This window comes from Eleginops maclovinus, chromosome 16, assembly GCF_036324505.1.
Source record: "Eleginops maclovinus isolate JMC-PN-2008 ecotype Puerto Natales chromosome 16, JC_Emac_rtc_rv5, whole genome shotgun sequence".
Taxonomy (NCBI): Eukaryota; Metazoa; Chordata; class Actinopteri; order Perciformes; family Eleginopidae; genus Eleginops; species Eleginops maclovinus.
Window position 1 is genome coordinate 13,984,851 of NC_086364.1, and position 14,661 is coordinate 13,999,511.

Sequence of the window (14,661 nt, forward strand, 5' to 3'; positions counted from 1 at the left end):
ATTAAGTGACAATAACCGTAAAAGTTTCTACGTTCATTTAGAAGGTAGTATTTTATTCCATATACAAAGAGGACAACAAATGAGGATAGTCGAGATAAAACAAACAGAGTACATTGCAGGGCTTTTTATATTAAAGGGCGCAAAGTAAACGTCGCTGGAGTGTGCCTAAAATGCAACATCAAAGGCAGATAGGCTTACTATTAACATGAATGTTTTAAAAAACAAATAGTATTCATACTCACTGAATATGTATAAATATTAATGTAATCAAAATAATAAGTGTTAATGTACTGCAATTTGTTTAAATTAAAGCAGGTTGGGTTGCAATCTCCTACAATTATGACACACATTTTAAAATCATAAAGTTAGATTCTATTGAAATGAAAATAATTGACTTGTAGTGTAGTACTGGACGTTTTTTGTAATACTCTGGACTGTTTGACCAATTTAATGTAGGGTTGCAGTTTCTCAATGTATCCATCGGATGGCAGTGTACACCCAGGGTTCCAACACACTCAGGTCAAACAATCAACCCCACAATACCAATCCAAATGTGTTCAATTATTATTGGATAATCAGTGAAGTTTTAATAAGCCTTACTGTTTTTAATATCAGCTAAATTTTGTCTTTTGTATTCAGTTTTCTCAGGGTTTCCTCAATATGTATTATTTATATTATTATTATTATTTAATATTTATTAACATAAGGCACTTTGTGACTTGTTTCGAAATTCTCTTAAAAAATAAGTTTAAAAAGTAATTATTTACTCTTTTTTTTAATGTACTATTACCCCATGCATCCTGTAAATGGTGTGTCAGAGACGCTTGCTTGATTGCACTTCATGAGGTTCAGGCAGATTAACTTTGCACCAAATGTAAATTAGGCACAGCTGTGCTGAGAGAGAGAATGAGAAAGAGGAAGTCTGTATCATGTGTTAGAGTGTTTAGTCACATATAGAGTGCCATAATGCTCTGTGGTTGTCTATGTCACTGATGGTGAAGACTGAGCTGCAGGTAGCTGTGCGTTTGCAATAAACGGAGATCAAGTAGGACCATGGCATACAGCGTGAACAATAGTCAAACGGATTCTGATTCTGATTCTGATTCTGATTCTGACTTTGAGTAAGTCCTCTTTAAGACTTAATTTCAGAGTTGCTTTACTTTGTGATGATTGGCTGTACCTGATTGTCATTTCCTCTGCATGTTTTTGCTATAACGTTTTATATTTAGTCTTAAGAAGCACAACGTACATGAAGCTGTTACCTTTAAACAACTTTAATCGAAGTCTAAGTGTCCAGCACTAAATTGTCTAACTTTTCAAGTATATTTTATTTGTATTAATGTTTGTCCATGCTCTTACCACGTTTTAGAACAGATCATGTTCAGTTATTCTTTGGCACAGCTTTCAGGGACTTTAGGTTTGAAGCATCTTTGCATGCACTCAGTGTTATATTTGAGGCCTTTTGCTCTTTATCTGGCACTAGAAAGTGTCTTTCAAGCAAGATGTAGTAAAATTGTTTAGTAAAATGAAAAATCTCTTCATGGTAATTCAGGGTAAAAAGATGCATTTAAGATGCAAAGTGTCCTATACTGTATACATGTTTCTGTGGTGAGGGTCATTATTTCCTCTCTCTCAGGGACATGGGAGGAAGCAAACCAGGTCAGGACTCCTTCCAGTTTATTAGAGAGCCCGCTGACAGCACCCAGAGCTCTCCTGAGTCCATACAGATGGACGTTTTTATGGAATGCACAGGTGCAAATAGAGAAAATCTTCCATTCACTGCAAGGGACCACATGAAAGACAAGACACTTGACGCAGTGCAGATAAAATCTCTGCAGAGGCATCACTGGTCAGCTGCTACTTTAAAGGTCCTCTCCTCGATGCCCAGTCGCACTGCTGGTGAGATGTAATCTCCTTCGAGTGTCTTATTGTTGGTTGCCAATATTCATACACACATGTGAACACTGAAATGCTTTTTGTCCAAACAGGAAAAAATAGTGCTGCAGTTATTCCCAAGTGTGTGAGGGACACATCTCAGCTACACCAACCCCAGACCTCCTCCCATGATTCTTGTCACCCCTCTGGACCAATCCAGGGTGACTTTGTCCAGGAAGATATGGAGGAAATTAGTGCTGAAGGTGAACAAAAACCAGCGTTGGCTGTAGTAACTCTGAATGTTTTAAATAACTTGGTTGTTTCTTACTTTTGCGTTACAGAAAACCAGAATGAGCAGTTAGTGTCCAAGCTCAGAGGCCTCTCAGTGAGCGAGGCCATGCGAAAGCTTCGAGCCACGCCACTCAGCTTGGCAGATAAGATGAGAGTGAGGTACATGTTGCACTGAGGACAGTCAATCGTCTGCAAATTTAGTCACTGTGATAACTCTTTCTCCTTTTTTTTTTTTTTTTTAATCAGGCGACTTGCTTTCAGGAACATAGCTGAGAGTTCTTTCATCAGGAGGAATATTGCATGCTACAGGCGTCCAGGCATATACATTTCGAGGGTGAGTGCAAACTCGGGTTATATAAAACCGCTTTTCTTTGAGTGTATCAGTCTTTTGTTTTTTCCCCTCAGACTTGTCGTCAATGCCTGTTCAGCTGCCTCTCCATCCTCACCTACCTCCAGTTGTGGCATTCCCCAATGAAGATACTTAGCGGACGTTTTGGAACTGGAGTGCTTTCCTATTTCCTGTTTCTCCGGACCCTCCTGCTCTTTAACCTCTTCCTCTTCACTATCAATGGCCTGTTCCTAGTCTTTCCACAAGCCGTCAACCCTCCTCATCACGACCCTCATCAAAACAATTTCTCAGGCCTTGAGTTGCTCACAGGCACGGGTTACCTTTCTCAGAGTGTGATGTTTTACGGCTACTACAACAACACTATCCTGATAAGAACAGCTGATCTGCCAATCAATGACACCAACCAGATAATGCCATACAGCATATCTGCAGCCTATTTCTTTAGCATCGCCATCTCCTTCTTCATTATCTGCATCATCCTAGGTGTACAGGTTGGGCAACAAGAGAATAACTTTCATCTCATTACTCTCTCATTGTCTACGGTGTGTTTTTTATGGCTGTATTGTTGTCTTGCAGCATGTCCAAGTCGTTTGGGAGAAGTTTTCAAGTCCTGAAGTCTAACAATAACCTGATAGGAAAAGTTTTCTGTTCCTGGGACTTTAAAGTCAGTAAAAACATGTCCGTCAGACTGCAATCTGAGAAAATCAGCACACAGATCAAAGTAAGAAACAATTTATATTCAATAAAACTCAATAAAGTGTGAAACTCTTATTTTATAAACTTATTCTATAAACTGAGATTATGAGTTTAACTGCAAATTATTTCAAACATGAACACATTAGCTACTGTATATGTAATTCTACATCTAATCAGAGAATCTTATTTTATGATATTCAGTGATATGTCACAGCCTCATTCACACCATTTAATTTTTTGCATACACAAAGGAAGCTTTTTGATGTTAACAGTCATACTCAATGTGACACATGCAACAAGAGGCTGAAGAGGGCCAACTTCTCATGAAGGAATGTTTTAAATTACCTGTTCTAAATGCAATCGTTTGCAGAGCTCATCCAAGTTTTAACACAGGGTGAAGAGCTTTTAAATGTTGATAACCTGACCTTACAAACTCCTGCTTCTCAAACAGGAGCTGCTGTCGGAGATGACCAGTGAAAAGGGTGAAAAGAGCTGCAGGCAGCGACTGTGCTGTCTTGTGGTGCACCTGGCGGCATGGGCTATATGTTTTGCCAGCATCTTCATGAGCGCCATGGCAGTCTACTATCTTTCAGAGGTTAGAGAAAGCATTCAAATAAGTGCTTGTGCAGCTTCAGTGCTTGTCTAGATATTTCTCACAACTATTACAAAAATAGCTCTGATGAAAAAGCACCTTCCTACCGCAGTTAATTTACTTCTCCTTTCTCTTTCCTAGTAGAGACTAACAAAATGTTTCTCTCTGCTGGTGAATAAAACTACAGTGTGTGAGCATCACAAAAACTGCACTGCTGAGAAAGAGATTGTTTAAAATAGAGGATCCCCAATGTTTTCCCCTTTCGAGAAACATTGCAACACCACCTGACTTTGATCAACTGGTAAAATACTGAGGGGAACTATTACAAGTTGTATTTCACTGACATCATGTTATCAAAAGGACAAACTGCAGTTTTATTTTCACGCAGGTCTCTTATGATGTGCAAATTATGCATTGTAAAATTTGCCCTCAAAGCCAGAGACTTAAAACACTCTAAAGTCTCCAGCTATTATGACAGTAATGATGGGAGAAGGATTGGATTCCTCCTCTTTTAGATCAGACCAATTATCGCTTGACAAGAATGTCAAATGTCTGTGAAAAAGGTCTATTCAACATTAGTTCTGTGTTTTTAAACATAAAACTGTGTGCAATATACAATACAAACAAGTGCAATATACCCTCCTGCAGGTTCACTTTTATTTTTGTATTTCTGTTTGTTTTCAATTGGCATACAGTAGCAGTACTCTTTAATTCATGGTCACTTTTCTTAAAAAGAAATGTACTGCTACTTCTTTTTTTTTTTAACATACTGTACATATGTGCTATCTTGTTTTAGTTTTTTACTAATTGTGTTATTAACGTGTGCATACTTAGCCATTTGAACTGGTTTCCCCTTTATCCGCAATATCTACTGTTGTAATCATGTAAATTTCCCCATTGCTTTATTTCTGGATTTCTGATTCTGAGCTCTTACTTTTATTTATCTATTCTTTCACAGGCTGGTATTTCTCAGAGTTCTTCCAAAGAAACCGATCTGCTCCTGCCTGCAGTGGTGTCGGGCATTAATCTGTTACTCCCCGGCCTCTTCAACCTTTGTACTTGGGTAGAAAATTACGACTCACCCAGCGTATGTGTCTATGTCTCCATCATCAGGTGCGAAGAAGAGCTGTGGAAAAAGAAACAAATTAGTTTACTAGTTTTTTTAATCTGGAGCTTTCAATCAAGCCTAAATCCTCCATCAAAGCTACAAGACGGTTACAATTTAACTTGTAAAGCTGTGTCACATTCTTGAAGCAGTTCTAGATAATAACTGATTTCCCCTTTTGTCTTTAGTTTCCAGTTATGTTGCCAAAAAGAAATTCTTCTTATTGTTTTCTCAGGAACCTGTTGTTGAAAGTCAGTATTGTCGGAATTCTGTGTTTCCGCTGGCTGGGGAGAATCGCTATGGAACAACAAAGAGCTGGTTTACACGTAACAAGCATCCTCATTATCCTTGTCAAAATCATAGCTGTGGAGGGACACTGAATTATGGAATGTTTTTCATTCCTAAAGTATTGTGAAACATTTGGTAATTTCCACCTTTTTGTTTGTCCTTTTGAACTCTAATAATGTGACTTACATTAATGTTTCTGTTGTCCTCAGTGTTGGGAGAACTTTGTCGGTCAAGAACTGTATCGTTTGCTCCTTATGGACTTTGTCTTCACCGTGCTTTACACTTTCTTGGGAGAGTTCCTGTGGAGGCAAGTTGGTACTTCACCTTCAATTCACGTAACTTGATCCTGTTGTTTGCTTTAAAACTATTCATCTTTTAGGTTATTTTTCAAGCAAGTGCTAAAGAGGAACAGGATGCCAGTGTTTGACATTGCTCGTAATGTGCTTGAACTCATATATGGACAAACCCTTACTTGGTAATGGACACAACATTACACCACATCTTTAAAACCCATTTTATATCTAACAAAAAAAGAGTGATTCAAATGAATGGTCTTTATTTATCCCAGGCTTGGGGTGCTGTTTGCTCCACTGCTTCCTGCAGTCCAGATCATAAAACTTGTTGTGCTATTTTACATGAAGAAGGTTTGTATAGCAGGTGATATTTCCTTTATTATGTCATACAGATATGGATTGCATGTCAGACTTCACATTCTTCTTCTGGTTTCTCCTCCAGAGCAGTTTATTGCTCAACTGTCAGGCGTCCAGACAGCCCTGGAAGGCCAGTCAGATGACAACACTTTTCGTTTCCCTTTTGTTCTTCCCCTCATATCTCGGTGCTGCTGTGTCTGTCATTTACACAATGTGGATGTGAGTGTAACAATGTTCCCACTCTAAATTACTGTGATGCTCAAGCAGTTTGCTTACTGAAGGACATGTTTGAAATACCCAACCTCAATCATGCATGGCTTTTAAAAAACAGGCTTTGAACATAATGACAGTCTGTGCTCCAAGCATATTCTCCACACAGCTTTCATTTGAAATACAAGAATGGTATTTAGAGTTACAAGTTCTATTGTTTGGGTGTTTACATGCTAGTCCTACATATCTTACCTTTTTATAGTACAAGGCTGGAAATATATTCAATGTTTTTCTTATCAAAAATCCCTTGAAAATGGTCAAATATTATTTTAACCTATACTAAATAGAATTGCTTTAGTCAAAGCCTGATTTGACTTAATCCTTTACGTCATGCCATCCAAAACACATCAGTTCCACTGCACGATTTTATAATGTATGAATCAAGAACTGAAAGTAGTCCAGTAGCCTGTTGAATAACGTCCTCCTAAAACTAAATTGCAAACTTCTAATGGGCTTTACTTAAAAAAATAACATAGGCCTAAGCTGTATATTTTTGCCCCATTATTAATGAAAATATATTTTTCAACATCTTAGTGAGAGATAAATAGAAAGATTGACACCAATGAGGTCTAGTAATGTCAACAATTTCCTTTTTAAAGAATGATGTGTCCAGAGAAAATAAATGGGCTTGGATATGCCTGATGGAATAATGCTTTGTTGGCTCTTTCTAACCGAGCTGTTGACACTATTAATAAAAAGAAAAGCCTTATAACACAGTAACAAAAAACTGAGTTTGGTGGCGTCCATTGCTGTAATTGCAGTTAGATTCTCTTGTATATGATTGCTTCATTGTACAAGTGTTTTTAACCAGAAGGTACACTTTTCAGAAAAATGGCTTCTCTCTAAAGAAAATGTGCCTGGTAATATAAAAGATAATATAAAATCATTGATAATTAGTAAGATCAAGAACTAAAAGGTGTGTTTAAATATCTGGATATACTGGGCCGTATTTAAAAAAAACATGTGTGATGCCCACAGGATTAAACCCTCGACAAAGTGTGGCCCTTTCAGGAATCTCACAACAATGTTTCAATCGGGGCAGCTGTGGATCCAGCAGCAGGAGGACCCCAAAAGACTCCTGTTCTGGCTCAGCTGGGTCTGCACATTTCTGGCGGATAACCCACTGGTCTTATTCCTCGCCAATGGAGTCCTTCTGTAAGTGATGACGAAATAATGTCAATATTTCCTATGTGTGATGCCCTCACAAAACATTTGCTGCAACGTTTCTGAATAAGGATCATGTTTTTAATATTAACCTATCTCTACTGATGTCTTTTTTTTCAGAATAGTGATATATGTTCAAACTCAAGTTGTCGATGGCCAAAGAAGGATCATCGTTCGGTTAGAAAAGCAAATTGAAAATGTATGCATAATCAAACTAAAGTCCATAGACTACAGTCATGCTATAGTGGCTTTGTGAGGCTTATACTATGCTATTATTTAACAGTGTACATTTTAAAATGTTTATCAGCATATTAAAATGCTAGACAATTTACAATTGAAGCTGACGTCAATAGATCATATTTTATTAAAGACCTGATGATGACTAACATGAATGTTAATCTATATAGTACATCAAGATATAGCAACGGATAAGTAGAAATATATGACATTTTGGTGGTCCTAATGGGATCACTATTATCTGTAGGAGCACCATGGATCTCTTTACCAAATTCATATCCACTGCAATTCATCGAATAGTTATTACGACATTACGAAAAAATTAAAACATGTCAAGATCATGGTGGATCCAGAGGTTTAAAGTAAATATAATCATAAAATATAAACAATAACTTAGTCTGGCTCTTTTTTGAGAAAGTATTTATGCATAGTCCACTTTTAATAAAGACTAAGGATTAAGTTAAATCAGCAAAGTTGGTAGTGTTCAGCATCTAGGCACAATGAATGACTCTACCAAACTAAAACGAAACCCATCATATAGTAGTTTAGATATTAGCTTGCATGCCTTTAAAATCAATGACGTATGTACATATATTTCTGAATGTATCTTCTGTATGTCTTTTCTTGCAGGAGGGTAAAGACAAAAAGTTCCTCATCACCAATTTGCAAGCCATTTATGAACGGAGTATTCTGGTGTCGCCTCACAGATAAGGAGGGTATTATCGATACTGTTTCCTCCTTGTAACATATTCTTCTGGTTTGTACCAGACCTCATTTTAAGATGGAAAGGAAGTTGTGCGACCGGTTCTCACAGCCAAACAACATTCACACCATGCTGTACCAGTGGAAAGAAATGATCTCACTGGGGTTAAGCAATGAGAACATAAGTAAAAGCAAAACCAGTAATAGTTTGTTAGTTATTTTCAAATATATTCCACAAAGTTTTGAGTGGTTAATAAACTGGGAGAACATAAACGAACACTGTCTGTTAGCACTATTACATTTAGCTCCTAATATAGGTCAAAATATACTTTTATATTAGATTATGTTGAAGTTTATGCATACTGTCTTGAATATGTTTTATGAAAATAAAGATGTTTGAAAACAGCTTGATACATTTTTTTTTTACATAATAGCCATTATCCTTTTATCTGAAAATGTCTGATTTGCCCAAATCACCACATTTATTGCAATAGTTTTAACATCAAAAAACATTCAACCTGTTATGTAAATGTATGCAGAGAATAAGAAATCAAATCAAATCTGCCTACTGATCAATGAACTTTACACGGCTAATGCTTTGGTAACAAATAATGATGATCTTGTCTTGTCAAAAAAGGAGACAAATGAGAGATATTTCAACCAGCGTTAATTGCTTTATGTAGAGTTTGTTTGTTTAGTCAATATCATAGAAAGTATATAATCTAGGAAAAGCAAACCATTTAAGCCTAAACAATTGCTTGCTACAACTTTTATAGCTACTACCCTTTAAAACATGTTAAAAATGGAATTTGTAAACCCAATTAACATGTTCCTGTGAGGTCATTTGCACCTGCACTCTTCACATATTTTGAAGTTAAAATGTATTTCCTACTAGCTGCTGAACAAGTTTGGTAACTTCTGGTGAGCTTCACAAGAAAATAACCGGCCACAGATTAATTTGCTGTGACTGAAAAGGACACTATAACCAACTCCACAGCAGGGGACTGCACATTGAGTTGTTTGACTTGGAGGAGCGGGTTGCTGAACATCTAAGGATTTACCTCTGGTGAGTAATAGTTCTATTTTTTAATGTTCTCATTGTCTTACATTTACATGTGGGTACTTTTTCAAATCCTTTTATCTCTTATTATACTTACTTTATTTTATTATTTTCCAGAATCTCATCTTCACTGAGATGGACATCAAGACTCCAAAAAGAGTTTACATTAGCCTTCCAAAGAAACACATGGTGGCTTTGGCTCAAAAGTATCAACTGGTAAACACATTTTCTCATTTCTGTCATCAAAGTGAACATTAATACGTTTCAATGTTTTATTTGCTGCAATATGCCATGAGGCTGATGATTTTCTATTGTTTTACAGGACCATGGGTTGGTTATTAAAGACCTGAACCCCTATATAAATGAAGGATATGTAAGAGCTTACTTTAAAGAATGGGGCACCGTCACAGCGTGTAAAGTACGGAAATATGAAACACATACTGCAATTTTGTCACATAGTTGATACAGTATATACTTTTATACAGTATATACTTTTAACTATGTTTAAGATTTCTGACATTTTGTACCTTTATCTGTTTAATTGAATTCAAGGTTACGCGGAACCCAACATCAGTGGCCTATGTGAGGTTTTCTGCAGAGGATGAGGCAGACAGAGCAGATTGGGCTGGACCTCACTACATTGGAGGCGATGTCGAAGTCAAACGAGTTGTTAGTCCAAAGGTGAGTCTTTTGTCTCTGTTGGAGAAGAGCTGGTCTCATGCCTGGTTTCACTATGTACATATAGACATCATATAGAAAGAATTGCTGATGGGCAATATTTGATTTAAAAAACTGAAGATTTGCTTGAAGACTGCATCCTCAATAGCCAACTATAAAAATCTGTCTTTCAGATGAAGGAGGATTCAGATGAGGAGAATACCGCAGCTGTTTCTGTCCCTCAACCACGGCGTTCAATGGGCTTGGGCTACATCCTGGAAGACGCTCAGTGGTTAGATGAGGGAATGGAGAAGTAAACATATAGTGCAACAGTGTAAATGGATATTTTTGTATTGTGTAAAACTGTCTGTAGCCTACTGTGCCTGAAATAAGATTAAAAAAAAGAAAAGCAACACAAGGATTCATAGCATATATCCTCAGCTACATAGGATCACATATACTGCACCTGTTTGATATTGTTTTAGATTGTGAGTTGCTGTGATTATAATATGATAATACTAATTTTATGTTGTGTCTCATGACAAATATATACCATGGGTGATAATAAAGTCAGACTCAATTCTGTGTTTAATGTTTGTCAAGGGTTAGTGTCAACCTATCTTAAAGTGTCATCTCCCTTTTGTTAAGAGACTATTAATGAATTCAATATGATTTTTAATTAATAAATGATATTTTATGAAAACACAGGGAAGTTATCTTTGATTCACATAATTGTTCTTGAATAAATAACTTTCACAGCTTCAGTCGTCTTTTTCTTGTAATCCACAAATATTAAATACTAATGACGCTTGAAAAATATAATTTGTATGAATAAATAATCTTGTATATAATCATATGTATAGAGATTTATTATAAAGTATAAATGTAGCTATCATACAATCCAAACTATGCTTAAATGATTAAATTAAAATATAACAATTCGTTTATGGTCTACGGAGGGCGGTGCGGATGACGTCAGAGATCAATGACCAATCGCTACACAGAGCGCCAAGTTTCTCACAGCATAGAAAACATGGCGGAGAAGGACGAAGACATTGGATTCAAAAAGGTAGAAGAATATGTTTAGACACAGGTTGTTTTCACCTGCTGTGGTTAAATAATAACGTATATTGCTTCTAACTTGCAGCGTCTATTTGCTTTCAGTAAGCGCTCAGGCTGACCCTTTGCAGAAAGCTTATACATCGTGTTTCTTATTTGTCAGACGATTCAACTTTATACCGTGCTAATAATATTCAGTGCGTTAACTATGTATGTATGCCGAATGGAAAAGCGGTTTAAAACGATTAAAAAAAACCATCTGTTGTCAATATTCCGGGAACACACTGTGTTATGTGTATTATTATCCCATTAAAATGCCGTTTTTTCAAAGGCAGTTTGGTGTGCGGAAGAACGCACGAGCAAGTTACAAGATTATATGTTTTCTCAGTTCGCTTTTTTAGAAAACTAATTAGGACATTGTGCAAATGTAGATAAGTAGATTCTAATTTTATTTTATTTATGACAGGTTTGTGTTCGTGACAGTGCGCACTTTACTAAGTGTAAATCTCATTGGCAAACATAGATTATCATGATTTCAATGGGTTTAAATCTCTGTTGAACATCTTTAGCTTTAAGAAAAGTTATAAAGAAAGAATAATTAGACGAAATGAAGATGTCAGGTAACCTGTTTCGCTGATGGTAGATCGTTGTGAGGACTTTTGATTGTGATTTTGGTAGTATTTGTAAGCAGCTGTGATTTTACTTATTACTTTTTAAACAAGGGGCAATTAAATTAAGATGTTCTCCCTGCTCCTTTACTTCATGAGCTACAAAACTGCCTGAAGTGTACATGTTTTGTTTTATAATAATTGTCATGAGTGGAATAAACAAATAAACTAATAAATAATCCCGAAAGACAACTACTTTGACAATGTACTCCCTCCTATTCTCCTTGTGTACAGGACACAGTAGGCAAACTCTTGTCAAGTTTCTTTAAGGAGGACAAAACCAGACGTGAGTTGGATATAATGTCTTGATGTAACAATTCCAAAACCTTTTATAATTGACTTGACAGCTCAACAAATCTCTCTCTTTCTCTCTCTCTCTCTCTCTCTCTCTCTCTCTCTCTCTCTCTCTCTCTCTCTCTCTCTCTCTCTCTCTCTCTCTCTCTCTCTCTCTCTCTCTCTCTCTCTCTCTCTCTCTCTCTCTCACACACACAGTCAGTGGTAATTCTTCGCTGCTCATAGCAGAGATGCTCAAAGTATTTGTCCGAGGTAAGAAGTTTGGTTTGGTATAATTGTACACAAATTGCTTCATGATGAAACCTTGAATGTGGTATCTCTTTCCAGAGGCTGCTGTGAGATCACAGACACAAGCAGAATCTGAGGACTGCGACAAAGTGGACATCGAGCACTTTGAAAAGATCCTGCCTCAGCTGGTGAGTGACTCGATCAAATTGGGGTTCAAGAGCCATACATAAAATCATAAACTGCTAAGTGTGCTGTGTAATCTTTTTGTTAATAGGACCAGCAGGATATTTTAAAGCATGTTTCTACTTTGGCTGCTGAATTGAATTCTGAATTGTAACAAACAATAAGCTTGGCCCTTTCCAATGATACTGTTTAATTAAATATAATCACAAGAACAAATATAGGCCCATCGCTTTATTATTCTCATTAGTGATGAATCTGCAGATTATTTTCTCAAGGAATTGGTCCATCGTCGCTTTAACTGTATTATTTTGCCATTCCAAACGCCAATATAGCATAAACAGAAAGCAGAACATCTCCATATTTGAGAGGTTTGAAATATTAGCTATTTTTACAATAAAACATTCTTTATTATTAAACATCAAAATTGTTGGTGATAAAGATCTAAAGGGAAGTACAATAAATGTTCCTTAAATCCCATGCAAAACCAGCTCAAACTGCTAGTAATATTTGAATTCCAAATGTTAATCCCTCCCTCTTTTGCAATGCAGCTGATGGACTTCTAGCACGGTGAAGCCACACGATGGAGCCAGAGTGTTACCTTCTTGTTCCTGTTCAAATCCAGCAACTTCAATTCAACATGTTTATTTTCTTTGTATGACTGCAATTTTATAATCACTCAAATCTGAGATTACATCAAGATTTTCATTTTGTGTGAATTTGAGTCGTGTGATTTTAAGTAGAAAGCACCGTGTACTGTGCACACACTTTCATGCCACCACCAATAAGGCCCACCTGTGCTCCTCTGCACCACAACAGGTGCTTCCAGCATGCTCCATAGTGCCCTTCATCAAAGCCTCCTGGAGCAGTTGGAAGCAATTAGAGTAATAAGGGGAGCAGCCAGTCCCTTAGATGATGACAAGTGCCAGGAAAAAAGGAGTACCCCCTCCGGCCACTTTGAAGTTCCCTTTTGCTGTCCTGCCATGTTTAGTTAGAGGTGGGGGGAAGGGCAAAGGGGACCTCTGGCGCAGGGGGAAAGTTGAATGGGAGTGTGCGTGCACGAATGTGTGCATGTGTTAGCTAAACATGGCCAGAGACCACACGCATAGATATTCTGTTTGAAAGGAAACATAACAAAACACATTGGAACATGGTCCAAGAGGAGCAGGGTGTAATTCTGAAGGTAAATAAACAAAGAGGCGAGTAGTAGAGGTGCTTTCTCTCCTTTCACCACAGCAGAGGGGGAAGTCGGGCCTACAAGGAAAGGGTAATGTGGGGTTTTCTAACCCAAGGGCCTCAGATGGTTTTCCACCCGCGGTGTATTTGACCAACATGTCTTCACTATGAGTCAGCATAGCTGTACAACACCTCACACTATTTATTTGTGTGGCTCTTGAGTGAGTCACAACGCTTACAAACATGGCTCACATACAGCTGGAAGCAACTGCGGCTAAAGTCAAGAGTCCAGGCTCCGATAGGTGCTCAAGGACACAACACCTGGAATTTGACCCAGCACCTTTTTAGTAGGGCCCAGACTGGATTTGTGTTTCCCAGGAGAAACGTCCGCAGCAGGCCTTCATGAGAAGGTGTGTTTGGTCGAGTGAAGTTTATTTTAATGGTGCCGTGAGGACCACAAGCGCAAAGAAAACTGTAAAAACATACATTTCATGTCAATATGAGACTAAATATCCTCATACATTTGGATATCTTAGTACAGCATAATAAATGGATGTCATTTTCAGATTTTTCCAGACTGTTATTTGCCTTTACCAACTGTATACCCACATAAGTAATGACTGTCAAATGTTATTGTTTTAATATTTTGTGAAAGCACCAATAGTCAACTTTACAATATTGTTGCAATATCAAAATTGAAATATTTGAGCAGAAATTTGCCATTTAATTTCCTCCATATTACCCAGTTGGATCCGTCATCTCTCTCTCTCTTATCCACACTACCAGTTGTTGGAACGTCTCCGTCTTGATGAATTAAGGGCACTACTGTACAACTTTTCTCCTTATGCATCTTAGTGGAACAAATTACATCTGAAGGCAGTATTATTAAACATACGAAAGCAGTTAGGACAAGAATGGGGAGGGGCATTGAAGAGAGTAATGAGTTAAAGCTTTTTCTTGATCATACATTAAAGGCAGGGAGTGTCGACAGCCAGTCCAGACGCTTTGGAGAAGCTCTGGAGTGAGAAGCGTTTCCCAGGAGAAACAGACTGATCTGTCTCCAGCGTTCTGGATTGTCTTTGGACAGCACTGCGCATGGGACAAGGCGAATATCACTCGA

At 37.4% G+C, this 14,661-nt stretch overlaps 3 protein-coding genes across 3 annotated transcripts; all 3 read left to right on the forward strand.

Moving 5' to 3' along the window:
- Positions 1–932: 932 nt before the first annotated feature.
- Positions 933–8,625, forward strand: LOC134878561 (transmembrane channel-like protein 6). Its single transcript, XM_063904667.1, is given in 18 exon segments — positions 933–1,121; positions 1,637–1,899; positions 1,989–2,138; positions 2,217–2,325; positions 2,413–2,500; positions 2,572–2,997; positions 2,999–3,006; positions 3,092–3,236; positions 3,663–3,806; positions 4,762–4,916; positions 5,144–5,234; positions 5,406–5,503; positions 5,576–5,671; positions 5,765–5,840; positions 5,932–6,065; positions 7,095–7,271; positions 7,401–7,479; positions 8,148–8,625. Coding segments are annotated over 18 exon segments (2,388 nt in total). The 5' UTR covers positions 933–1,053; the 3' UTR covers positions 8,229–8,625.
- Positions 8,626–8,811: 186 nt separating this feature from the next.
- LOC134878562 (heterogeneous nuclear ribonucleoprotein A2 homolog 1) lies at positions 8,812–10,700 on the forward strand. Its single transcript, XM_063904668.1, has 5 exons — positions 8,812–9,285; positions 9,397–9,495; positions 9,602–9,697; positions 9,832–9,960; positions 10,131–10,700. Exons 2-5 carry the CDS (start codon positions 9,415–9,417, stop codon positions 10,251–10,253), a joined length of 429 nt encoding a protein of 142 aa, XP_063760738.1. The 5' UTR covers positions 8,812–9,285; positions 9,397–9,414; the 3' UTR covers positions 10,254–10,700.
- Positions 10,701–10,905: 205 nt separating this feature from the next.
- cenpx (centromere protein X) lies at positions 10,906–14,106 on the forward strand. The gene is given in 6 exon segments (XM_063903139.1): positions 10,906–10,952; positions 10,954–11,005; positions 11,898–11,949; positions 12,156–12,209; positions 12,285–12,373; positions 12,917–14,106. Coding segments are annotated over 6 exon segments (309 nt in total). The 3' UTR covers positions 12,932–14,106.
- Positions 14,107–14,661: the final 555 nt, after the last annotated feature.

Excerpts from the sequence above, each read along its gene's own strand:
- LOC134878562 (XM_063904668.1), top strand. The coding sequence starts at position 9,415 with ATGGACATCAAGACTCCAAAAAGAGTTTACATTAGCCTTCCAAAGAAA. Across the intron at positions 9,496-9,601 it reads TGGCTCAAAAGTATCAACTG|GACCATGGGTTGGTTATTAA; the intron begins GTAAACACATTT and ends ATTGTTTTACAG. Across the intron at positions 9,961-10,130 it reads AACGAGTTGTTAGTCCAAAG|ATGAAGGAGGATTCAGATGA; the intron begins GTGAGTCTTTTG and ends TCTGTCTTTCAG.